A 26,472-nucleotide genomic window follows, 5' to 3' on the forward strand; every position below is an offset into this window, starting at 1 on the left:
ACTCAAAGAGGTAGCCTTAATACTCACTTTGACAAGCAATTGGAAGGAGAGGTCACCGACTGATGGAAAGCAGAAAAATTATGTCAGGCATGAGTTTATAAACACATTTTCACTGTCTTGCTACTAGCTTCTTTTTGATGCTGCAAACAGCTTTTTAGACTTACAACACCCTGAAATTATTTTCTTTTGAGTACTCCATATTAATTCTAGAGGTAGGAATTGCACACAAAAGATTTAGTATGAGATTCCATGTGCAATTAGACAAGATGGTTGCTCACAATATTTGGCACAGTTCATTATCTTTGAATGCAGATGTTTTCTTACAATTTCTCCAACTGCCAAATAGAATAGCGATCATGTAACAGAAAGTGGCTTCCTACTTATTTACAAGTAATAAATCAGAGGTTAATCAAAGAATAGAAAAAACTTGTGAGAAGTGGCACCTATATTAAAGAATATGATGAGGCATTATTGTATGCAGAATTGGTTTAGACACACTTGATACAAGGGATTGAAACTTTCACTCTCCTGTGGATTGGATGCTGTTGTAGCATAATCATTCTTGAAAGCAATCCTAAGTTGTACTTGAATCATACAATGCAACATAATTTTTCTCCACAGTGTTTTAAGTCAGCAGCATAAGGAGCAGAACTCAGCAGTTTGTAGAATAGGATACAGGTACTGACAAAATTGAAGCTGAGAGAAAGTAATGAGAGATGAAAATGGATAGTTCATTTGCTGAAAGCAATAACCAGAAGAGGCAAGTGTCCACTCTGGCTGCTGGGCTAGTACATAGTTGAATGTCACACAATGTTTAACTCTTGGCATGTTTATCAATTGTTTGGATGTGAACAAAATTCTCATGCTTAAAATAAACAAAAAATGTAATGCTGAGTGTTATATTCTCTTAAAGATGTACATTTTTACTGCAAGTGATAGGAAAGTCATTCATGGAAAACTTTTATTCCTTATGAAATTCTGGGGTATGGTCCTCAGCAAAAAAATGGATTTTTGTGAACATTTGTAAACATTTGCTAATCAGTGTACCTTATAATGTAAATTTTGTTTTGTAAAGCTGTTTCACTTCAACAGCTAGTGTAAAATTGTGAGATTAATAGAAAAATTGCTCATTCATGGTTCTTATTTCCATTAATATTCAACCACTGGCAATAAAATGATAGTCAAAATGAAAAGATGATCGTAATTAAGAACATGCAGCAGACCAGTAGATGATTTTTAGTTGAAGTTGAGAGAGAATTTGATGAGCATTCATACAGTAAGTATCTGTTTTCAGCCCACAAAAAATTTCATTCATCGAGAAATTTCAGGCTGAAATATTAAAATTTCATCACAGCTGATACTATTAGTTATTAATTACATAACACTGAAAATGTGCATGCACATTCTGAAATAGACTTAAATTTACAAATAAAGTTTCAGAGTTACAGTTAATAACTGAAATGTTTTGATTGGTAACTTGTGTTGTGAAATTATAGATTATCTCAAAGGAATTTAACTTGAAATGAGAATGCTTCCAAGACAACTCTGTTAATATTTTATGGTGTTCCTAAAGCAAAACTAGAATATTTTGTAATTTTTTTGAACAGTAAAGTATTTTAGTTGAAGGTCAAATGAAGGATATTACTCTACTTTAAAGCAAGGAGGCCAACTCGTCACAAAACAAAATTATATGCATTTGATGTCAGTTTTTTCGTTTCAACTGAAACGGCAAAATTTCTTTGGGAGAAATGTAACTAAATAATTAATAATACTATTAGTACATACATCTCATCAGTATCAATCGAAATGTACCACAGGTAGTGTTAATATTTACAATTATGATGGTAAACTGGGAAAGGTCATGTAATAGGCAGCAAAAATAAGGTTTCTCAATGCGTTAATAAAAGATTCATTTTATTAATCCTCACACACATACATATCACATTGTAACTGCAATATATCTGTGCCGAGACAATGGACAGTGTTACTGTATAGTATTCTCCATTTTATTGTTATGTATTAAACAAAAATAAAATATATGTTCCTATAAAAATGTGTCAATTTACATTGCTCTGCTAGCATATACAGTATGTAACAGTTGGGAAGCAAATGGTTGCACAACACAGTATCAAACTGTAGAAAAACAAAACAGAACAAGGTCAAGTTACATCAAGGTACTTCCCTTTGATTTATGCTTCATTGCATAGTGACTTAGTGGAATGTAAGAAGTTACATAAAACTAATGAATGAAACCAACAGAAAAGTCACTACAAGACAGTACTGATATCAAACTGCTGACCAAAAAATCAATGAGCCTTTTAAATTTTTACAGGTGTACAATGTCTTCCAAATGAGAGACATGGATAAAATTTCAATAGTCAATAATGTACTCTCTATAACTTCAGAGTCTGTTTACATAAATTGATTACATACAGCAATGTTTTATTCAATACTGAAGTCCATTCTATGTTAAATTATTTCAGATAAATAATGAACAGGTGCTATTTAACACACAATTCTGTCTGGAAAAGATGGTTTTCAATGTATATTATTAGCTCTTCTCCCAATTCATGCTTCAACAAATTATTCAAAACATCCGCAAAAACCAATTGTATAAAATGTAATTTCCAAAATATTTCATTTTGTTAATAAATTCATAAATACAAAGAAAATACTCATCATTTGGGACTGTCACATATATAACTGGACAACATTTATTATGAGGTATAGCAGTCTGTTGGCTGGGAGGTTAGAAAGCCTTTGAATAGGTATTTTATCAAAGATTTAGTAATTCATGTCTTTGTATTCAGCGAGTTACATACACGTTTTCAGTGCTTTAGTCATAAAGGGTTTGCAACTCAAAATAATAAATATAAAATGGGATCTAATCGATGCACATCCATGACAGGAAAATGTAAGCAAGGAACAAGTACCATTGTGTTCTCTGAAAGCACAGACGTTTCGTATATTCCTTTTGGTCTTGGTATACAGTTTCATAACTTAAATAAAATACATTGCATTGATAAATACGACAAACTTTTTCTGAAAACGCCACGTCAATATAAACAACTTGTATATGTTCTTTTAAGTATCACACACCACAGGTCTGCGAAATAAATGTGAGGAACCACTGTGACTTTAACTGTCAGATGATACTAGCTGCCTACCAATTCAATCTGGCGGTACTTCTTACGCATGTTTGAGACAGGGTCTTTGAACAACACTGGATCGAGCCTCATGTTGGAACGCAGGAGAGGCATGTAACCAAAAACAGCTGCAAAGGTGTTGAGGCAAGTCTGGCGCTGAATGAAGTGATCTGGATCGTTCCATGGGGACCTGGAAAAATATCTTGAAGTAGCACAAAAAAAGCAGTTTTAGTTTTTGATGTCCTGAATAAAGATTCAAAAGACAGAAAAATGCAATAAATTATATTTTAAAATCAATTTACTTTTTACTACTAACTCTAATGTACTATTTGCAAGGCTAAAGTTTGAACTCAACATTAGCAGCGATATGTTTGCCCAAAATTACAAAGAAAAAGCTTCCTCAGATATATTTCTTTATCAGTTACTAAAATTGTAATCCAATTGCAACAACAGTTGATTTCACATGACTGGTTTCAGTGGTAATAAAGTCATTATCAAACAGCAGCAATCGAAGGAAAAATGTTTGTGATAATCAGATATTTGACATGACTGTTGTAACGTGACAGCAATGTCGTTCCGTCAATGTCTGAGCATTGGGGACTTTCGATGTTCCAATGTTGCGTTTTGACGAAGCCCATAACATGGGCGAAACCAGTCGCGTCAAATCACAGTTGCAACTGAAGCTACATTGCTTATCTTTTGCACCGTCTCATAGTTGCAGACTAGCTTTTGCTCTGAACTGATCTGCACACTGCTGAGCAGAATGCAAGAATGAAAGTAACTTTTGCACAATATGTCAATGCCATGTAGCGTAGTCCGATGAAATTTGGATCATACACAGAAATAACCACTACACTGTAATATAGAAAGTAACTGAAAGACATAAACAATGAGACGAACAGAAATGACACTTATATTCAAAGACAATAAATACACTTAAGTCACTGCCAATTGTGATCATCCCCTCGCCATTAAAAAGGGTGGGAAATAGTTATCAATAAGGTGTGTGATCACCACAGCTGGCAGTGCAAGTCTGTGACGTGCTGCCATACTGGCCAGAGAGTAGGTAAGGAGTTCTTGCTGTAGGGAGATCTATTCCTCAACCTGTGATACTAACAACTGTTGATGCATGGGGATGTGCTTCCAAAAGCATCCCACATGTGCTCAATGGGATTTAAGTCAGGGTGAATGGGCAGACCAGTCCATTCGCCGAATATCCTCTCATTCCAAGAGCTCCTCCACCTTGCAGTGGGACACCCTTTTCTAAAATAAGATCTTTTTTAATAAAAACTACCAATACCATGTATACTATCAATTCTTGTATAGGTGAACACACTCAGCTGTTTCACTGAAAGAATTTCACTTGATTTTGCATACGATGTAATATATTTCAGACTAAAATTTATAAAAGAAATTACAGTGTTACAATCTATAAAGCTAAAATTATTTTTCTTTTAGAATTATCTGGCACACTTAATATTCATATTATTAATTGTACAATATAATGCCAATTATTAACTTTCGTTCTGGATTAATTTGGAGAATAATGTTGTATTTTGTGTGATGATTCTTCTTTTGTTAAGATAGTTTGTAAATTCTTTTGCTTTGTAAACTCTCTGGAATATTTTGAGTACTGCAGAATGTAGTAGTAATGGGCATGCCTCTGATGGAATAGGATTTGTTTTTGATTGTGTCAATAATAATGTAATTTGGAATATTAAGTGGAAATTGTAAAAACGGTGTGATATTTAATAATGTGACAAAGAATAAAATTCAAGAAATATACGGGCAAATTTTTATCAGGATCTAACAACGTTAAATCAAAATTTCAGCTGCAAGAATTAGAGCCAACAACAAGAAGAGAAAATCAAGATAAGTAAAACGTTTTTCTTTTGTGTATCTTACGCCTCTCGAAGGGTGGAAGGGTAAGATTACAACCTGCACTGTTCGACGTGGTCGCACATTATCATAAAAATGAAGTCAGGGCCGAATGCACCTCTAAAAAGATGCAGATGGAGGAGGGGTACAGTGCCACAATAAAGTTTACCAGTGAACATACTGGGTTCTAAGATTTGGAGGTCAGTCACCCAAGCAACCTTTTTGCTTCCCCACGCTGTAATACCTGTGCGCAATATACGTTTCCCTATCTCGCCATATGAGGAGATGTCCGGCTCTGTCAAACATGATCATTTTTATTGCCCATGTGTTACGGCATGGGAAAGCATAATGTTGCGTGGGTATACCGATCTGCAAATTTTGAACATGGTACAGGCACTGATCATCATTATTGTGATACTGTACTCTTTCCCCGTTTGCATCCTTTGAGGGGCTGCATTCGGCTGGACATCATTTTTATGCATGATCAAGGAACAGGGCAGCTGCAGCAGCTCTTTTAAGAAAACTTACTTAACTTACATCTCATCCACCATGTTTGGGATGCATTGCAGACAAGTACTGCAGCACATCCACTGTGTGTGTGTGTGTGTGTGTGTGTGTGTGTGTGTGTGTGTGTGTGTGAGAGAGAGAGAGAGAGAGAGAGAGAGACAGACATTCACCTGAAGTGATTAACAGAAAATGTCAGCCTGGGTTTCTAGAGGGAGATTTGAAATGGTGTTCCTCTTGCGTCACACAGGAATGCATCAAGGCCTGATTCAGTGCTTCTCCTTGTCCAAAACCATTTCACAGTAGTTACAGATGTGAAACGTACTTCACCAAGCGTCTGATGACGACATTTACCATTGGTTTTATATGTACACTGGCACACATACAAGGTTTTGGTTAATTCAGAAGTCCAAAAATCAACTGTGGTATTACAGAACAGACTAGTAGCACAAAATGAGCGATAGTTGAAAAATAAGGAAAAACAACAGACATTATCCTTCAGATTTCATTTTCAATAATTTAGTATACTCATATCACACAGTACGGAGAACTGCTATCCTCTTGAACCTAGAGATGCTACCAGCTTAATTATAATACAAAACAAGTAAGAGTCAAGCTCAATAAAATTTGAAGTCGTATACTGAATGCAAACTAAATTCTACATGCCGATGTTCATAATCCACAACAGAATACTAGCAAATTGTCAGTAACAGACTTCTAAAGATGAATCAGTTCAAAACGAGTTTTGCTGACCCGACCGGGGCCGACGTTCTGGGAGATGGACGACTGACTGAGAGAACAGGAGACGATAATTAGGATGCCCGGGCAAGCTACAGACATGTGTAGCACAAGCGGCCAGTAAACGTTGGCACCGTAACCGCAGGGGAGGGACACCTGCCTCCACAAGTATGCTGTTCACAGGGCTGGTCCGGAAAGCTCCAGTGACAAGTCGGATCCCGCTATGAAGCATGGGGTCCAGCACCCGCAACGCAGAAGGGGATGCTGAACCATAAGCCAGGCTCCCATAATCCAGACGGGACCGGATTAACGCCTGGTAGTGCCGTAAGAGGGTAGAGCGGTCGGCGCCCCAGCTGGTGTGGATCAAGCATCGCAGAGCATTAAGATGCCGCCAACACATCTGTTTAAGCTGCCGAATATGGGGGAGCCAAGTCAACCGGGCATCAAAAACCATACCCAAAAACCGATGTGTCTCCACCACAGCAAGAAGTTCGCCGGCAAGATAAAGCCATGGCTCAGGGTGAACTGTGCGTCGCCGGCAGAAATGCATAACGCCGGTCTTGGCAGCCGAAAACTGGAAGCCATGCGCTACAGCCCAAGACTGCGCCTTGCGGATAGCGCCCTGCAGCTGACGTTCAGCAGCTGTAGTGCCAATGGAGCTATAGTAGAGGCAGAAGTCGTCAGCATACAAGGAAGCTGAGACAGACGTTCCCACCGTCGCAGCGACCCCATTAATTGCAATTAAAAACGGACAGACACTTAAGATAGATCCTTGTGGTACCCCGTTCTCCTGAACTTGGGGGGAACTATGGGAGGCGACAACTTGCACGCGGAAGGTACGATGCGACAGAAAATTTCGTACGAAAATCGGCAGTGGACCCGAAAGACCCCAACCATGAAGCGTAGAGAGGATTGATGTCGCCATGTCGTATCGTATGCCTTCCCAATGTCAAAAAAGACAGCGACGAGGTGCTGACGGCGGGCAAAGGCCGTAAGGATCGCTGACTCCAGGCTCACCAGATTGTCGGCGGCAGAGCGGCCTTTACGGAACCCACCATAAGACGGAGCCAGAAGGCCCCGAGAATCAAGTACCCAACTCAACCGCTGGCTCACCATGCGTTCGAGCAACTTGCAAAGAACATTGATGAGGCTAATGGGGCGGTAGCTGTCCACCTCCAATGGGTTCTTGCCAGGTTTCAAAACGGGGATAACGATGCTTTCCCGCCATTACGACGGAAACTCACCCTCGATCCAGATACGGTTGTAAAGGATGAGGAGGCGTCGCTGGCAGTCCACTGAAAGGTGTTTGAGCATCTGACAGTGGATGCGATCTGTCCCGGGAGCTGTATCAGGGCAAGTGGCTAGGACACTTCGGAATTCCCACTCACCGAATGGAACATTGTACGATTCAGGATGGCGTGTGTGAAATGAAAGGTTCCGACGTTCCAACCGCTGTTTCAGGGAGCGGAATGCTAGTAGGTAATTTATAGAAGGGGAGCTAAGAGCAAAATGCTCTGCTAAGCGGTTTGCAATTATGTCGGAGTTAGTACAAACTGCTCCATTCAGTGAGAGCACAGGGACACTGACAAGGGTCTGATAGCCATAGAGGCACCTAATCTTGGCCCAAACCTGCGACAGAGAGATATGGAGGCCAATGGTGGAGACATACCGTTCCCAGCACTCCTGCCTGTGTTGGCGAATGATGCAGCGGTCCTGCGCATGCAGCCGTTTAAGGGCGATGAGGTGTTCTATTGAGGGATGTCACTTGTGACGCTGGAGCGCCTGCCGGCGATCTTTAATCGCCTCAGCGATCTCAAGCGACCACCAAGGCAGAGTCCTCCGCCAAGGGGACCCAGAAGAACAAGGATTCTGCGGTAGTAACGATGTCGGTGGTGGCGGAGTGAACCACCGCATCAATGGCGTCACTGGAAAGAGGCTCAATAGTGGCAATGGAGGAGAATAAGCCCCAGTCAGCCTTATTCATAGCCCATCTGCAGGTGCGCCCAGAAGAGGGACGCTGTGGCAGTGACAGAAAGATCGGAAGGTGATCACTACCGCACAAGTCGTCGTGCACACGCCATTGGACAGACGGTAAGAGGCTAGGGCTGCAGTTCGAAAGGTTGATAGCTAAGTACGTGCCATGCGCCACAACGAAATGTGTGAACGCACCAGCATTATAAAGTGAAAGGTCGAGCTGTGCCATTCCATGCTCAATGATGTTGCCTCTGCCCGTTGCCACTGATCAACCCCACAGAGGGTTATGGGCATTGAAGTCGCCCAGTAACAGTAAAAGTGGCGGCAATTGGGCTATCAGTGCAGCCAGGGCATGCTGCGGGACATCACCATATGGTGGAAGATGCAGACTGCAGACAGTAACAGCCTGAGGCATCCACACCCAAACAACGACAGCCTCTAAATGTGTTTGTAGAGTGACAGACTCACTGTGAAGAGAGTGGAGGACATAGATGCAGGCGCCACTAGATACCCTTTCATAAGCTGCCCGGTTCTTATAATAACCCCGATAGCCACGGACGGTGGGGGTTTGCATTGCTGGAAACCAAGTTTCTTGAAGAGCAATGCAGAAGAAAGGGTGAAGGCTGAGAAATTGTCGGAGCTCAGCAATATGGTGGAAGAAACCGCTGCAGTTCCACTGGAGGATGACATTGTTCATGGCTGAGAAAGGCGTGAAGGGACTGAGGAGGCAAATTATGTTGCTGAGTCACCTGCCGCCACCGATCGAGTACCGACAGTAGTGACATCCATAACGTCCTAGGGACCAGCGAGATCGAGGTCCTCAGTGGATGCAAGAATCCACACCTCATCCTCAGATGCAGAGCTTGTAGGTAGTGGTGTAGGTGCCACCGCAGGTGCCTTGGTCTTAGGGGTCTTCAATTTCGCTTTATCGCGCTGTTCCTTTGGTTGCCCTTGCTGGGAGGGCTTTAGTGAGTCAGTCTCTGGGACCAAAGAGGATCGCGAAGCTCGACGACCAGTGAGTGACCTGTGGCTTCTTCAGCCACCGGTGGGTGTCTACTGTGCCGCTCGTAGGAACCTGGGAAGGGAGTGACCCAAGGGATCCCTTCCGAGCGAGAGAAGGCGAAGAAGACTTACGCTTCTCTGGCTTAGAAGTGGGGACTGGTGTCCCCGGTGGTTGAGGGGGTGCTACTCCCGAGGTAGGTGGTGCGGGAGCAACAGAGAGAGAAGTGGCCCCCACCATCAACGGGGCAGGTGTGGTCCTCTGGCTCTGAAAGCTGACGGTATGTGGTGCAGCTATGGGAACTGTAGCAGGAGTGACAGTGGTGTCATAAGATGACTTCATGTGTACTGGATGAAGTCGTTCAAATTTCCGCTTAGCCTCAGTGTAGGTCAGTCGATCCAGGGTCTTGTATTCCATTATTTTCCATTCCTTCTGTACAATCCTACAGTCCACGCGCAAGGGGGATGGTGCTCTCCACAGCTGACACAGATGGGAGGTGGGGCACATGGAGTATCAGGATGGGATGGTCGATCATAATCGCGACATATGAGGCTGGAAGCACAGTAGGAAGACATATTGCTGAACTTCCAACACTTGAAGCACCGCATCAGGGGAGGGATATATCACAACGGTGGACGATCACCTTGACCTTCTCAGGTAATGTGTCACCCTCGAAGGCCAAGATGAAGGCACCAGTGGCAACTTGATGATCCCTCAGACCCCGGTGGACGCGTCGCACGAAATGGGCACCTTGTCGCTCTAAGTTGGCGCACAGCTCGTTATCGGACTGTAAAAGAAGATCTCTATGGAAAATAGTGCCCTGAACCATATTTAAGCTTTTATGGGCGGTGATAGTAACAGAAACATCCCCCAGCTTCGTACAAGCGAGCAAGGCTCATGACTGGGCAGAGGATGCAGTTTTTATCAAGACTGACCCTGACCCCATTTTGGACAAGCCCTCCACCTCCCCAAACTTGTCCTCTTAATGCTCTACAAAGAACTGAGGCTTCACGGACAAAAAGGATTTCCTGTCAGCTCTGGTACAGACGAGATACTGGGGCGAATACGTTTAGCTGTCTTTCATAGCCTTTCATTCCTCCCATTGTATGGCCAGGGAGGGCAACGATTTGGGGTCATACACATTAGCTTTAAAGTGAGCCCTCGAATGTAGAGACTGCTGGTGGCTGGCCACCAGCAAGAGAAGATGTGCCACGCTTCATTGCGTGTCATCCACCCTGATGCCACCTACTCCGACCAAGGGCCCTCCCCACGGGCGCCACCCAGCCACAGCAAGGGCCACCTGGCAGGATGGCCATTGCCGGGAGTCCTGATGCCCCAGGGAGATGGGCATCTACTCCTTGTCTTAGGTGGGGAGTTAACGGCGCAGGCATCAGTAGAGCAATCCCTGTGTTGTCAGGTGGCTACAACCAACAGGGTACATGGCGGCCCCACAACAACGGACTGGCTACCATGCTGGATATTAGGTGCAATAAAGTCCATGGTCGTCGCCTCCGCAAAAAGCAACACTGCGCAGTGCATAGTGGAAATGCACCCAGGAACGCATCCTCGCCCAAGAGATGGAAAACGAGCGGGACGGCAATGCGACGTCGATAAATTTGGCTAGAGGTCTCAATGCACGATGGACAAAATGCACCACGCAAGGCGCCCTTCCCCAATTGGCTCACTCTGCGGAAGAATTTGGAAAGATGGAGGTCAAACACGAGAGGGGACCTTCACATATAGGCCGAAACGTTTGAGACTCCTTTTAGTCCCCTCTTACGACAGGCAGGAATACCGCGGGCCTATTCTAACCCCCGAACCCGCAGGGGTTAATAATAAGAATGGACGATTAAGAACGAAATGCTCGGATTAAAAAGGATGTAAGACAGGGATGTAATCTTTCGCCCCTACTGTTCACCGTATACAGCGAAGAAGCAATGATGGAAATAAAAGAAAAGTTCAAGACTGGAATTAAAATTCAAGGTAAAAGGGTATCAATGATGCGATTGGCTGATGACTTTGCTATCCTGAGTGAACGTGAAGAAGAATAATAGGATCTGTCGAATGGAATGAACAGTCTAATGAGTACAGAATATGGAGTGGAAGTAAATCGAAGAAAGACGAAAGAAGTGAAAAGTAGCACAAATGAGAACTGCCAGAAACTCAACGTCAGGATTCATGGTCGCGAAGTAGATGAAGTTAAGGAATTCTGCTACCTAGGCAGCACAATGACCGATGACGGACGGAGCAAGGAGGACATCAAAAGTAGACTAGCAATGGCAAAAAAGGGCATTCCTGGCCAAGTGAAGTCTACTAGTATCAAACATAAGCCTTAATTTGAGGAAGGAATTTCTGCGAATGTACGTTTGGAGCACAGCATTGTATGTTAGTGAAACACGGACTATGGGAAAACTGTAACAAAAGAGAATTGAAGCATTTGAGATGTGGTGCTACAGACGAATGTTGAAAATTAGGGCTGGCTGGAATGGCCGAGCGGTTCTAGGCGCTTCAGTCTGGAACCGCGCGACCGCTACGGTCGGAGGTTCGAATCCTGCCTAGGGCATGGATGTGTGTGATGTCCTTAGGTTAGTTAGGTTTAAGTAGTTCTAAGTTCTAGGGGACTGATGACCTCAGATGTTAAGTCCCATAGTGCTCAGAGTCATTTGAACCATTTTTTGAAAATTAGGGGGATTAATAAGGTAAGGAAAGAGGAACTTTTGCGCAGAATGGGAGATGAAAGGAATATGTGGAAAACACTGACAAGGAGAAGGGACAGGATGACAGGACATCTGTTAAGACATCAGGGAATAACTTTCATAGTACTAGAGGGAGCTGTAAAGGGGGAAAAGTGTAGACGAAGACAGAGATTGGAGTACATCCAGCAGATAACTGAGGACAGAGGCTGCAATTGCTACTCTGAAATGAAAAGATTGGCACAGGAGAGGACTTCGTGATGGGCCACATAAAAGAAAAAGCACTAACAGCACAACAAAACAGTAACTATGAAACAGCCATTACACTGCTGTAGGCCATAACTCTATTATTATTATTTCTTTACTTTCTCAGACGTTAAGTCTGGTTAAAAATGGGACGTGACGCGGACCTTGATCAAGCGTCACTTCCTTTTAACTGTACGGTATATGTTATATTGCATTTAGGAACTTTCGGGTAATTGAACATGTATCAATAATTACGGATTTCTGTAATTGTATATATAAGTTTGGATGTAGCTGTATTGTATTGATGTACTGGTGGATATTGTGTGGTATGACTCCTGTAGTTGATAGTATAATTGGTATAATGTCAACTTTATTCTGATGCCACATGTCCTTGACTTCCTCAGCCAGTTGGATGTATTTTTCAATTTTTTCTCCTGTTTTCTTTTGTGTATTTGTTGTATTGGGTATGGATATTTCGATTAGTTGTGTTAATTTCTTCTTTTTATTGGTGAGTATGATGTCAGGTTTGTTATGTGGTGTTGTTTTATCTGTTGTAATGGTTCTGTTCCAGTATAATTTGTATTCATCATTCTCCAGTACATTTTGTGGTGCATACTTGTATGTGGGAACGTGTTGTTTTATAAGTTTATGTTGTAAGGCAAGCTGTTGATGTATTATTTTTGCTACATTGTCATGTCTTCTGGGGTATTCTGTATTTGCTAGTATTGTACATCCACTTGTGATGTGATCTACTGTTTCTATTTGTTGTTTGCAAAGTCTGCATTTATCTGTTGTGGTATTGGGATCTTTAATAATATGCTTGCTGTAATATCTGGCAGAAGTAAAGCTGTGAGTACCGGGCGTGAGTCGTGCTTCGGTAGCTCAGTTGGTTGAGCACTTGCCCGCGAAAGGCAAAGGTCCCGAGTTCGAGTCTCGGTCGGGCACACAGTTTTAATCTGCCAGGAAGTTTCATATCAGCGCACACTCCGCTGCAGAGTGAAAATCTCATTCTGGTGTTTATTGTTTGATCCTGTATTGCAATCATGAATCCTTCCGTCTCACTGTATATATTGCCTTTTCTTAGCCATGTGTTGGATGCGTCTTGATCGATGTGTGGCTGTGCTAGATGATACGGGTGCTTGCCATGTAGTGTTTTCTTTTTCCAATTTACTTTCTTCGTATCTGTTGATGTTACGTGATCTAAAGGGTTGTAAAGGTGGTTATGAAATTGCAGTGGTGTAGCCGATGTATTTATATGAGTGATTGCTTTGTGTATTTTGCTAGTTTCTGCTCGTTCTAGAAAGAAGTTTTTAAATTGTCTACCTGTCCATAATGTAGGTTTTTTATGTCGATGAATCCCCTTCCTCCTTCCTTTCTGCTTAATGTGAATCTTTCTGTTGCTGAATGTATGTGATGTATTCTATATTTGTGGCATTGCGTGTGTGTAAGTGTATTGAGTGCTTCTAGGTCTGTGTTACTCCATTTCACTACTCCAAATGAGTAGGTCAGTATTGGTATAGCGTAAGTATTTATAGCTTTTGTCTTGTTTCTTGCTGTCAATTCTGTTTTCAGTATTTTTGTTAGCCTTTGTCTATATTTTTCTTTTAGTTCTTCTTTAATATTTGTATTATCTATTCCTATTTTTTGTCTGTATCCTAGATATTTATAGGCATCTGTTTTTTCCATCGCTTCTATGGAGTCACTGTGGTTATTCAATATGTAATCTTCTTGTTTAGTGTGTTTTCCCTTGACTATGCTATTTTTCTTACATTTGTCTGTTCCAAAAGCCATATTTATATCAGTGCTGAATACTTCTGTTATCTTTATTAATTGGTTGAGTTGTTGATTGGTTGCTGCCAGTAGTTTTAGATCATCCATGTATAGCAAATGTGTGATTTTGTGTGGGTATGTTCCAGTAATATTATATCCATAATTTGTATTATTTAGCATGTTGGATAGTGGGTTCAGAGCAAGACAGAACCAGAAAGGACTTAATGAGTCTCCTTGGTATATTCCACGCTTAATCTGTATTGGCTGTGATGTGATGTTATCTGAATTTGTTTGAATATTAAGTGTGGTTTTCCAGTTTTTCATTACTATGTTTAGAAACTGTATCAATTTAGGATCTACTTCGTATATTTCCAATATCTGTAGTAACCATGAGTGCGGTACACTATCAAAGGCTTTTTGGTAATCAATGTATGCGTAGTGTAGCGACCTTTGTTTAGTTTTAGCTTGATATGTCACCTCTGTATCTATTATCAGTTGCTCTTTACATCCTCGTGCTCCTTTGCAGCAGCCTTTTTGTTCTTCATTTATAATTTTGTTCTGTGTTGTATGTGTCATTAATTTCTGTGTAATGACTGAAGTTAATATTTTGTAGATTGTTGGTAGGCATGTTATGGGGCAATATTTAGCTGGGTTTGCTGTGTCTGCTTGATCTTTAGGTTTCAGATAGGTTATTCCATGTGTAAGTGTATCAGGGAATGTGTATGGGTCTGCAATGTAACTGTTAAATAATTTAGTTAGATGTGAATGTGTTGAGGTGAACTCCTTTAGCCAGTAATTTGCTATTTTATCATTTCCAGGGGCTTTCCAATTGTGTGTAGAACTAATTGCTCGGGTGACTTCATGTTGCAAAATTATCACTTCAGGCATTTGTGGTATCATCTTGTATGTACCTGTTTCTGCTTGTATCCACCGTGCATGCCTGTTATGTTGTACCGGGTTTGACCATATGTTGCTCCAGAAGTGTTCCATGTATGTTATGTTTGGTGGATTGTCTATTTTAATGTGTGTGTTATCTATTGTTTGGTAAAATCTCTTTTGGTTTGTGTTGAATGCTTGGTTTTGTTTCCTTCTATTTTCCCTTTTTTTGTATCTTCTAAGTCGTTTGGCCAATGCTTGTAATTTCTGCTTCTTTTCACCTAATTCCTCTATTGCTTCTTGTTGTGAGATTTTACCTAACCTTTTTCGTTTTTTGTCTGATATTTCATTTCTTATAAATTGTGTTAGCTGTCCGATGTCTTTTCTCAGTTTTTCTATTCTGATCTGTAGCCTGTGTTGCCATGCTGGTTTTGTGGGTTTCTTCCGTGTGTTGGTTTGTTCTGATCTCTGCCTAGTGTGTATATTTAGTGTAGTGAGTGCTCCCTATATAAACCAGTAGTTGTAACTCTTCCATAGTTGTATTTTCATTTATTTTGTTGTGTATGATTGTGTTGATAGTTTTTATTGTTGTTTCGACTTGTGGGTTATTTGGCGGTCTATGCAAGAATGGTCTGATGTCTGTAGTTGTGTCTTTGTATTCTATATATGTCAGCTGAAATTTCTCTTCTATATCTAACACGTGTGTCTCTTCGTGTTCTATTTGTGCTTGTTCTGGTGGCTGTTTTAAGATTTCGTTTTCCTCTGATTGTTTAATTGATGCGTGTTGGTCTTTGTTTGTTTGCTCTGGGATGTTTGAGTCCATTACTGCATTTTCTTCTTCTTCTTCTGATTGCACATTATTTTGTTCCAGCATTTGTTGTACTTGTTGTTTGATGTTTTCTAATTCTGACTGGGGTATCCTGTTATTTTTTATTATTACATGGATCTGATCAGCTAGTCGTTGTTCTGTTAAAAATTTTAATTCCGGGTATCTGGTAATAAATGTTGTGTATACTTGTGATCTGTATCCAGATGTGTTGGTTCCTAGGTTTGTTGCTTGGTAATAACAGAACATGAGGTGTCGATTAACTTCATCTGACCATCTCATCCTCTGTCTTTGTTTTCCTTCTAGGGTGGTTGCAGGAAGCATATCCTGCAAAACACCTGTATTTGGATTTAAATCATTTTCCAGTTGGCAAGCAGTGTCGTTACCATTGTGGGCGGGCATAGGGTTCAAGCGTCGTCCCCGACCATGACGGCGCTTGTCCGAGGCTTCTTTAGTTCTGTCCTGAACCAAGTAATCACACTAAAAGGGGGGTTAGCCCTATTAGTGGTTTGTTCTTTTCGTCGCCTTTTACGACTGGCAGAACATACCGCAGGCCTGTTCTTTTCCCGGGCCTCCACGGGATTTATTATTATTATTATTATTATTATTAGTGTCAGTGGTCAGGTGCAAAGCATAGGTATCCTGCAGTCTTTCCAATATCTGCCAGTTGAGAAGTAAGGAGAACTTAAGCAAATGATTTACAAGCATAAGCCTATGTATATATGTATACTTGATTTATTTTAAATGAGGGTGCATGGTGTGGGGGAAGCAACTACCGCTAGGGAGAGGAAGCATGTTTTGTAACAAGTGCCTACCCTCAATGTGGATAGCTAGCTTTCCTTTCTGAGGAGGAGTTATTAGGTAGCACTTGCGACGTGCTGAGAATTACTTCATCATTCTATAAAAAAAGATTGTTAGAAAAAGTGGTACCAATTGTAGTTTTAACTCATTAGTTACCGCTTTAATAAAACAACTAGAGAAAGTACCATATGGCTTATCTTTCAAATAGATTTTTCTTGATTCTCAGTTTCAGTTAGGATCTAATCTCGATGATGATTGTTGTTGTTGGAATGGTTGAGACTGTGGTGGTAGTGATGGTGGGGGAGGGGAGGAGAAAGATAGTACCTAAGAAGTACCTAGTATCTGGGCGCACTCATGGGTAATTGTCTCAGAAAGGTTGGGAACCACTGTGTTAGGTGCTGAAGGAATAACTTTCATGATACATGGCAGAGCTGTGGAGGGTAAAAGCTTTCAAGGGAAACAGAGATCGGAATATATTCAACAAACTGAGGATGATCGATACAAGTACCACTCTGAGATGAGGTGGCTGACACAGGAGACGAATTCGTGGCGGGTCTCATCAAACAAAGTAAAACAATTTTATGACAGTCCTCTGATGACAGCCACCAATAAACGAAAATAAGAAGTAAAGCATCCCACAACCCCGGCCGCTACTGGCTGTCGCTCCCCACTACTACCCCTGGCCCAGAGAGTGAAGCGGGTTGTGGCCCACCTGGCTCCGCCCGGCGGTTGCTCCTTGTACTGCTTGCGCTGCGTCACTTTGATGGGCGGCCGGCGCGTCACGTGCGACACGAGGAAGTTCATGAGGATGTCCTCGCAGTTCTGCGACTGCTCCACCGTCTTGTGCAGCAGCGGGCTCAGCCAGTACGTGTACAGATAGTTGTAGTAGCGGTGGTAGAACGCCGCGCCCGTCAGCACGATCGAGTAGTCGTTGGTCCACTTGGACGTGTAGCCCCAGGTGCCCTGGAAAACCACACAGTACGTTATAACATGCAACATATCTCAAAAAACTGTGTGCGCCAGATCACATTTTTCTAAATTCTTTTCAGTCCTACTAAAGAAACTAAGGTTTTCGTATTTCGCTTTGGAACCACCATGATGAAACATTTCTTCTTACAACATTGCAAATGGAGGTATTTTCCTAAAATTTTCAACTGAAGGAAATAGAGATTTATTTATCTGCTTGTATTTAATGTGACATGAATAAAACCTGCAGGACCCATGTTACATTGATCACGCACAACAAAACTTTCTCAAGCTTTTAAGTTCTACAAACGCTCTGATTTAGTTTTGTGTATATTAGAGAACCAATTATCACTAAACAAGGTGAGTTAGAAGGAAAGGTATAGGCTTTGAGGGGTGATAGTATTAGTGATTCTGAACAAAAAACATCGTATAAACATGTCATGTTCTTAACAGTTTTTGAAGAAACTGATGAAAACAGAGGGGAACAAGACAAACGCAGGTCATCGTAAATGAAACATTTTTATCTATGTTTTATTTAATAGTGTACATTTCCTCACAGAAGAGGTTCAGAAAGTCCACTGTACCTTCAATGCAGCTCTTTTAGGCAGCAGCTGTGATGCTTATCTGAGCTCATTCGTACGGTCCTTTACTTGACCACACGCGTAAAAAATACGAGCTAAAAGTTCCATGTAGTAACGAATGTATTGGCTGTTGTTTCCGTCGAAATGTCTGTAACTGGAGTAGCATCTGGCCACAGGGTGTACGAGTCTGTTACCCTGAGAACATAACAGAACCCGACTGCTGGGAGTAGCAGACACAGTAAGTCATTGTGTACATGAGAAAAAATAGCGTGGTTTCAGAAAAATGACCTATGGTCAGTCAAGACAACACTACGTAATCGAATGTTGCTTTGGTTGTGTTCGCATGTGAGTGCTGGTGAAGGACGACACGCGACTGACGTCCATTATTTTCGAAGAGTTGTATATCGAATGCGCTTAAGAAAAGGACACACGTTCAGATGATTATTTGGTCAGAATCACCAATATTATGACCTCTCAAAGCATATACCTTTCCTCTTGACTCACCCTTTATGTATAATTAACAACATGATTAATAATAACAACAACAACAACTTAATTTTTTCTACATTTTATGAGGTTCATAAAATAAAACTTTTTTAGCTTCAGACACGTTTTTATTCCAATAGACCAAGCATTTTGGCAGCACGATGTTAATGACAATGGCATAGCTGTTAGCTATACCTCTCACTTCTCATATCATTCACACAATTTCCTACAATGTGTGTAACGTAATTAAGCCAGTGATACATTAGAGGTCCCACTATCATACATGACCATAAAAATTACTTCACACCTAAATATCCATATTCCACGTATCTAAAACAATTCTGAAGTATGTTGCTTGAAAACTTTGTAAATTCATTTCTGTTTATTTTGCTAAATATGTACCAGAGATTGCCTCTGACGAAGATGTGAACTCTTTGCTTTGTAGAGTATCTCTATTGTTCTTCATTTTGTACAGACTTGGAAGGAGGTGGCTGTAAATGGAAGTTGAGTTGTTTGTGAGATTACAGGAAGAAGATGTGTTACTGGTTGGGCTTGTTCAAATTGTGTCGACATAATACGTAAAATGTTGCAGAATACAAACACTTAAAACTAGATTCAGTACATCGAGAATCACCCGATCTTTACAACCCTTTCATCAGTTAATCTTCTCCGTACTAGACGAAGACCCACGGTCATTATCATGCCTCTAAATAAGACAATGAAGCCATCATCAAGATAAACAGCTCAGTAAACTTATGTGTGAATATGTCATCAGATGCAAATCACTTCAAAATAATGACTAACGGTCTGGTCAGGAGACAAATCACTGAATATGCAGCGTTGAATAGGCATATTACAAGTGTGAAGGAGTGTGCCAGTGAGGTTATGTTCGAAAATGATATTGCCCCGTCCAGGAGGACGAGTGTCTAATAGTGTGTTTTAAATAAGAGAGTATGCTATCGTAGCCACTGCATAACACTTAAAACACTTGATAACGGTACTTTGAAGCCGAAATCATGATCGCGTAAGTGTTAATGTGACACTGCAAATAAACATCAGTCTAATGGCGGTACTGACTTTAAAGAAACAAAATTTTTTCGTTCGAGCAACTGTCTCACTTCGCCGCTTTGTCTCAGGATCGTACTCAAAAATGCAGGTGTCATCACTTGTGATCACAAAACTGAACCATTTGTGGTAACCGTCAATCCTCTCAAGAAGATCAACGCACACGTTACTTCGATAGCCCTGCTCGGTTGTAAGATCTTTCGGTACCATTTTGGCACAAACCTATCGCATATGCGTAACTTCAATCAAAATTTTGTCCAAGTGTCTACGTTTAACAGGTCGCCCACCCTTATTGTTAAACGTCGGTCTGATCTCACAAGAGCGCGTATATATTCGACGTTTTGGTCGGTCTTTGAAGTTGAAGGTTTTTCCTCAGCGAGGTTCATCTTCAACACCTTCTCTGACTTCTAAAATTGATTTGTGCAGCGAAACACTTGTGCTCTTGATAAGGAATGTTCCTTACAGGCCTGTTTCAAAACGTTGCTCTAAATTCCACTGTTCCATTTTCGTAAAGCACACACACAACATAAAAACTTCACTGTGGGCGCTCTCAAAAATCACGTGATGGCTGTACGGAGCTCGGACTGAACATCTGAAAGGGAACACACCAGTCTACACAAGTAGAACAACACAGCATTTCCAGATCGCTAGCAGTCTTGTCGGTCTCACACCCCTCGTATTTGTCTAATAATGACTCTTCATGCTTCCCATTTGTTTATTTGTAACGATGCCAGTTCTTACTAAGTGTTAAATTGTGTGTCCTTATGCGTCTGGAACAACCACGCTTGCGAGAAGCAGACGCATTCTGATACCTTACCAGTGGTCTTAATTAAATTCTATGCAACAGGTATATTTTTATATTAAAAGCCACTCGGTCAGAATTCCTGTAAATATTAATATGCATTAAACTGGGAACTTAGAAACGACGGAGAGGTTTCGCCGCCACCCCCCACCCCGTGCCAGCCGTTGTGGCCGAGCGGTTCTAGGCGCTTCAGTCTGGAACCGCGCGACCGCTAAGGTCGCAGGTTCGAATACTGCCGCGGGCATTGCTGTGTGTGATGTCCTTAGGTTAGTTAGGTTTAAGTAGTTTTAAGTTCTAGGGGACTGATGACCTCAGACGTTAAGTCCCATAGTGCTCAGAGCCATTTTTGAACCTCCCCCCTAGCCCTCAGTGGTTCACAACTCCACAATAGACCACAGCAGTCCAACCACCCCACACCGAACCCAGGGTTATTGTGCGGTTCGGCCCCCAGTGGAAAAAAAAGGCTCTGAGCACTATGCGACTTAACTTCTGAGGTCAAAATGGTTCAAATGGCTCTGAGCACTATGCGACTTAACTTCTGAGGTCCTCACTCTTCTAGAACTCAGAACTAATTAAACCTAACTAACCTAAGGACATCACGCACATCCATGCTCGAGGCAGGATTCGAACCTGCGACCGTAGCGGTCGCTCGGCTCCAGACTGAAGCGCCTAGAACCGCTCGGCCACTCCGGCCGGCGGCCCCCAGTGGACTCCCCCGGGAACGTGTCGTACCAGACGAGTGTAACCCCAAATGTTTGCGTGGTAGAGTAAGTGTGGTGTGTGTGTGTGTGTGTGTGTGTGTGTGTGTGTGTGTGTGTGTTTGCGCAGCAGTCGCCGACAATGTAACTGAGGCGGAATAAGGGGACCAGCCCTCATTCGCCGAGGTAGATTGAAAACCGCTTTAAAAACCATCAACAGGCTGGCCGGCACACCGGACCTCGACACTAAACCGACGGGCGGATTCGCGGCGGGGACCGGCACGCCTTCCTGCTCGGGAGGCAGAGCGTTAGATCGCACGGCTAACCGGGCGGGCACAAATATTAATATTGGTACCAACGTTTAGGCTACAGTATAGCCGCGTTGTACCTCCTTCAGCGTAGTGGAAAGTATAGAAGTGGAAGCGAAGGCTCACCTTGGCGTCGTCCCAGTAGTGCGAGCGCGCGGGGTAGCCGACGATGCGGTCGGGGAAGGCTTGCCAGACGGCGAAGGCGAAGTCGACCTCGTCGGTGGTGAGCAGGCAGTCCTCGTCGAGCGAGAGGACGGCGTCCGACTGCAGCAGCGGGTGCGGCTGGAAGCGGCGCCCGATGCCCGCCGGCCCCTGGCCCTGGCCCTGCGGCTGCGAGAGCACCGTCAGAGGCACGTGGCCCAGAGAGGGCCAGCGCGAACGGCCGGGCGGCGCGCGCTCGTGCGCCCACACCACCACGATCTGCGGCAACAGACGGCGCACGTGGCACGTCACTCACAACAGCAGGCCGTCGAGAATACTTAACAGACTATTCTGAGGACATCTAGCAGAGACTTCAGTCGTCAATAATATACCGGGTGATCAAAAAGTCAGTATTAATTTGAAAACTGAATAAATCACGGAATAATGTAGATAGAGAGGTACAAATTGACACACATGCTTGGAATGACATGGGGTTTTATTAGAACCAAAAAAATACAAAAGTTCAAAAAACTTCCGACAGATGGCGCTTCATCTGATCAGAATAGCAATAATTAGCATAACAAAGTAAGACAAAGCAAAGATGATGTTCTTTACAGGAAATGCTCAATATGTCCACCATCATTCCTCAACAACAGCTGTAGTCGAGGAATAATGTTGTGAACAGCACTGTAAAGCATGTCCGGAGTTATGATGAGGCATTGGCGTCGGATGTTGTCTTTCAGCATCCCTAGAGATGTCGGTCGATCACGATACACTTGCGACTTCAGGAAACCCCAAAGCCAATAATCGCACGGACTGAGGTCTGGGGACCTGGGAGGCCAAGCATGACGAAAGTGGCGGCTGAGCACACGATCATCACCAAACGACGCGCGCAAAAGATCTTGCACGCGTTTTTTTTTTTTTTTTTTGTTCTAATAAAAGCCCATCTCATTCCAAGCATGTATGTCAATTTTACCTCTCTATCTACATTATTCCGTGGTTTATTAAGTTTTCAAATTTATACTGACTTTTTGATCACCCAGTATTTTCCTTCTCTATTTACAACAGTCTCACAATGCTGGGATAGTTTTTTTAAGACGCGACTATAGAAAACACTCGTAACTAGTCGAGCCATATTCGGAGCGCACTTTAATTCGAAAAGGAAGTTCCTTGAAGATCGTTCGATAGAGTACCGGAAAGGTGAAAATCTGAGGCGCAAGATCAGGTGAATAAGGTGCATGTGAGACGATCTCCAAACCCAACGTCTGTATAGTGCTTTCTGTCAGTCTAAACGAATGCGGGAGGCCGTAATCCTGGAATAGCATCACTTCACGCAGTCTTCCTGGACGTTGTTCTTGGATTGTGTCTGCAAGACGTCTCAGTAGTTGACAACAAATGTCAGAAATGATGGTTCCACTTCGGGCAAGTAGATCGTGGTACAACACATCGTCTTTGTACGGGCAGTTGCTGCTTTGTTTGGGCTCAACCATTCCTTTCTTTTCCTCATGTTACCATAAAGACAGGAAGTGCAAAATGGCTACGCAGGGATGTCTGGAGGACAAATGTAAGGATGTAGAGGCTTATCTCACTAGGGGTAAGATAGACACTGCCTACAGGAAAATTAAAGAGGCCTTTGGAGAAAGGAGAAACACTTGCATGAATATCAGGAGCTTTGATGGAAACCCAGTTCTAAGCAAAGAAAGGAAAGCAGAAAGGTGAAAGGAGTATATAGAGGGTCTATGCAAGGGCGATGTAATTGAGGACAATATTATGGACATGTAAGAGGATGTAGATGAAGATGAAATGGGAGATATGATACTGCGTGAAGAGTTTGGAAGAGCACTGAAAGACCAGAGTCAAAACAAGGCCCCCGGAGTAGACAACATTCCATTAGAACTACTGATGGCCTTGGGAGAGCCAGTCGTGACAAAATTCTACCATCTGATGAGCAAGATGTATGAGACAGGCGAAATACCCTCAGACTTCAAGAAGAATATAATAATTCCAATCCCAAAGAAAGCAGGTGTTGACAGATATGAAAATTACGGAAGTATCAGTTTAATAAGTCACAGCTGCAAAATACTAACGCGAGTTCTTTACAGACGAATGGAAAAAACTGGTAGAAGCCAACCTCAGCGAAGATCACTTTGGATTCCGCAGAAATGTTGGAACACGTGAGGCAATACTGACCCTACGACTTATCTTAGAAGAAAGATTAAGGAAAGGCAAACCTACGTTTCTAGCATTTGTAGACTTAGAGAAAGCTTTTGACAATGTTGACTGGAATACTCTCTTTCAAATTCTAAAGGCGGTAGAGGTAAAATACAGGGAGCGAAAGGCTATTTACAATTTGTACAGAAACCAGATGGCAGTTATAAGAGTCGAGGGACATGAAAGGGAAGCAGTGGTTGGGAAGGGAGTAAGACAGGGTTGTAGCCTCTCCCCGATGTTATTCAATCTGTATATTGAACAAGCAATAGAGGAAACAAAAGAAAAATTCGGAGTAGGTATTAAAATCCATGGAGAAGAAATAAAAACTTTGAGGTTCGCCGATAACACTGTAATTCTGTCAGAGACAGCAAAGGGCTTGGAAGAGCAGTTTATTGGAATGGACAGTGTCTTGAAAGGAGGGTATAAGTGAACATCAACAAAAGCAAAACGAGGATAATGAAATGTAGTCGAATTAAGTCAGGCGATGCTGAGGGAATTAGATTAGGAAATGAGACACTTAAAGTAGTAGAGGAGTTTTGCTATTTGGGGAGCAAAATAACTGATGATGGTCGAAGTAGAGAGGATATAAAATGTAGACTGGCAATGGCAAGGAAAGCGTTTCTGAAGAAGAAAAATTTGTTAACATCGAGTATAGATTTAAATGTCAGGAAGTCGTTTCTGAAAGTATTTGTATGGAGTGTAGCCACGTATGGAAGTGAAACGTGGACGATAAATAGTTTAGACAAGAAGAGAATAGAAGCTTTCGAAATGTGGTGCTACAGAAGAATGCTGAAGATTAGATGGGTAGATCACATAACTAATGAGGAGGTATTAAATAGAATTGGGGAGAAGAAGAGTTTGTGGCAAAACTTGACAAGAAGAAGGGATCGGTTGGGTTGGTAGGACATGTTCTGAGGCATCAAGGGATCACAAATTTTGCATTGGAGGGCAGCGTGGAGGGTAAAAATCGTAGAGGGAGACCAAGAGATGAATACACTAAGCAGATTCAGAAGGATGTAGGCTGCAGTAGGTACTGGGAGATGAAGAAGCTGGCACAGGATAGAGTAGCAAGGAGAGCTGCATCAAACCAGTCTCAGGACTGAAGACCGCAACAACAACTACAACAACAACAACAACAACAACAACCATAAAGATAACATTTCTCGTCATCAGTAATTATACAGGATTAGAATGGTCGGTGTTATTCACAAGCCAAATGATGACGTGCAGGCAGAGTGCACTTATGACCACCCGTTGATTTTTGTGATCGTGACCCACACAACCGATTTTTTGAAACTTCCTCACTGCATGAAAGTGTTGCACGATGGTGAAATGATCACAGTTCGTCACATCTGCTAGTTCTCGAATACACTGACGTGGATAATGGTGGATTAATGCATTTCAAGATCTCCATATAACCCAGAAGGTCTTCCTGAACGTGGGGAGGCACGAATGTCAAAACGATCCTTCCCAAAACGAGAAAAGTATTTTCTTACCGTGCTCTGTCCAATCGCATTATCCATACACACGACGCAAATGGTTCTCCCTGCCTCCGCTGCTGCCACCCCTCTACTGAACTCAGACAGAAGAATATGTCAGAAATGTTCCGATTTCTCCGCTTCGCACTCCATTTCCTAGCGTCCACAGCTCCACTCACATCTACTGTTAAATATGTGCCTAGAATAAGCAATGATGGAAATAACAGAAAGCTTCAGGAGCGCGATTAAAATTCAGGAGCCACCAGATTCAGTAATAGATTCACTAATGTCATTGCTATCCTCGGAGAAAGTGAAGAAAAATTAGAAGACCTGTTGAACGGAATGTACGGTCTAATGAGTACAGAATGTGAATTGAGAGTAAACCGAAGAAAGACGAATGCAATGAGAAGTAGCAGAAGTCAGATTAACGAAAAACTTAATATCAAAAGTAGTAAGCAAGAAGTGGACGAAGTGAAGCAATTCTGCGACCTTTGAAGTAAAATAAGACATTACGGTCGAGGCAAGGAGACACACAAATTAGGCCAACACAGGCAAAGAGACCATTTCAGGCCGAAAGATGTCTGCTAGTATGACGCATAGGCCTCAATTTGAGAAACAAATTTCTGAGAATGTACTTTTGGAGCACAGAAAATCTATGAGAGTGTATTGTGGAGTGTGGGGAAACTAAAGAATCGGAAGTGTCTGAGATGTAGTTCTACCGAAGCATGGTGAAAATATGATGGGCTCGAAAGACAAGAAATGAATTGGATTTCCGCAGAATCGAGGAGGAAATGAACATCAGGAAAACATTGATAGGGCGAAGATACACCCGACGACAGAATATGCGTTAAGATATGAGGCAATAACTTTCATGATACTAGAGGGAGTTACAGACGGTAAAAAGTGTAGGAAGACATGAACTGGAATGTATCCAACAAATGATTAAGGACGTTTGGTGCTATTCTGAGATTAAGAGGTTCGCACAGGAGAGGAGCTCGTGACGATCATCTAACCAGCCAGAAGACTGATGACCCCCAGAAAAGGAATGTCCAGAAATGAAAGTTATGCAATATAAGGTCTTTAGTCACCAACGCATATGACGTACGGGTTCGTAACGTTTGCAGCACTAAACTGACAAGTCTATATCCATTCACCTACGAGAGGTGATAGTGAAAACTTCATGATCAACTCTAAAAAATGAGTTATTTCTCCACTTTATCAACGGACTGTGCCATTATGTTTTGCTCCTCTAGCAGCGTGCTGTGATAAAGTGGCGCGGGGTTT

General features: G+C 42.3%; 1 protein-coding gene across 1 annotated transcript in view; it reads right to left on the minus strand.

The window, feature by feature from the left end:
• Positions 1–1,893: 1,893 nt before the first annotated feature.
• Positions 1,894–26,472, minus strand: part of LOC124557856 (exostosin-1) — a 296,909-nt gene continuing 272,330 nt past the window's right edge. The window contains exons 5-7 of the mRNA XM_047130899.1: positions 21,485–21,778; positions 17,165–17,415; positions 1,894–3,336 (exon numbers count right to left, since the gene is read on the minus strand). Of these exons, the coding sequence (XP_046986855.1) occupies positions 3,156–3,336; positions 17,165–17,415; positions 21,485–21,778 (726 nt within the window). The 3' untranslated portion in view covers positions 1,894–3,155. The remainder of the gene's footprint in view (positions 3,337–17,164; positions 17,416–21,484; positions 21,779–26,472) is intronic.

This window comes from Schistocerca americana, chromosome 1 (assembly GCF_021461395.2).
Source record: "Schistocerca americana isolate TAMUIC-IGC-003095 chromosome 1, iqSchAmer2.1, whole genome shotgun sequence".
Lineage (NCBI taxonomy): Eukaryota > Metazoa > Arthropoda > Insecta > Orthoptera > Acrididae > Schistocerca > Schistocerca americana.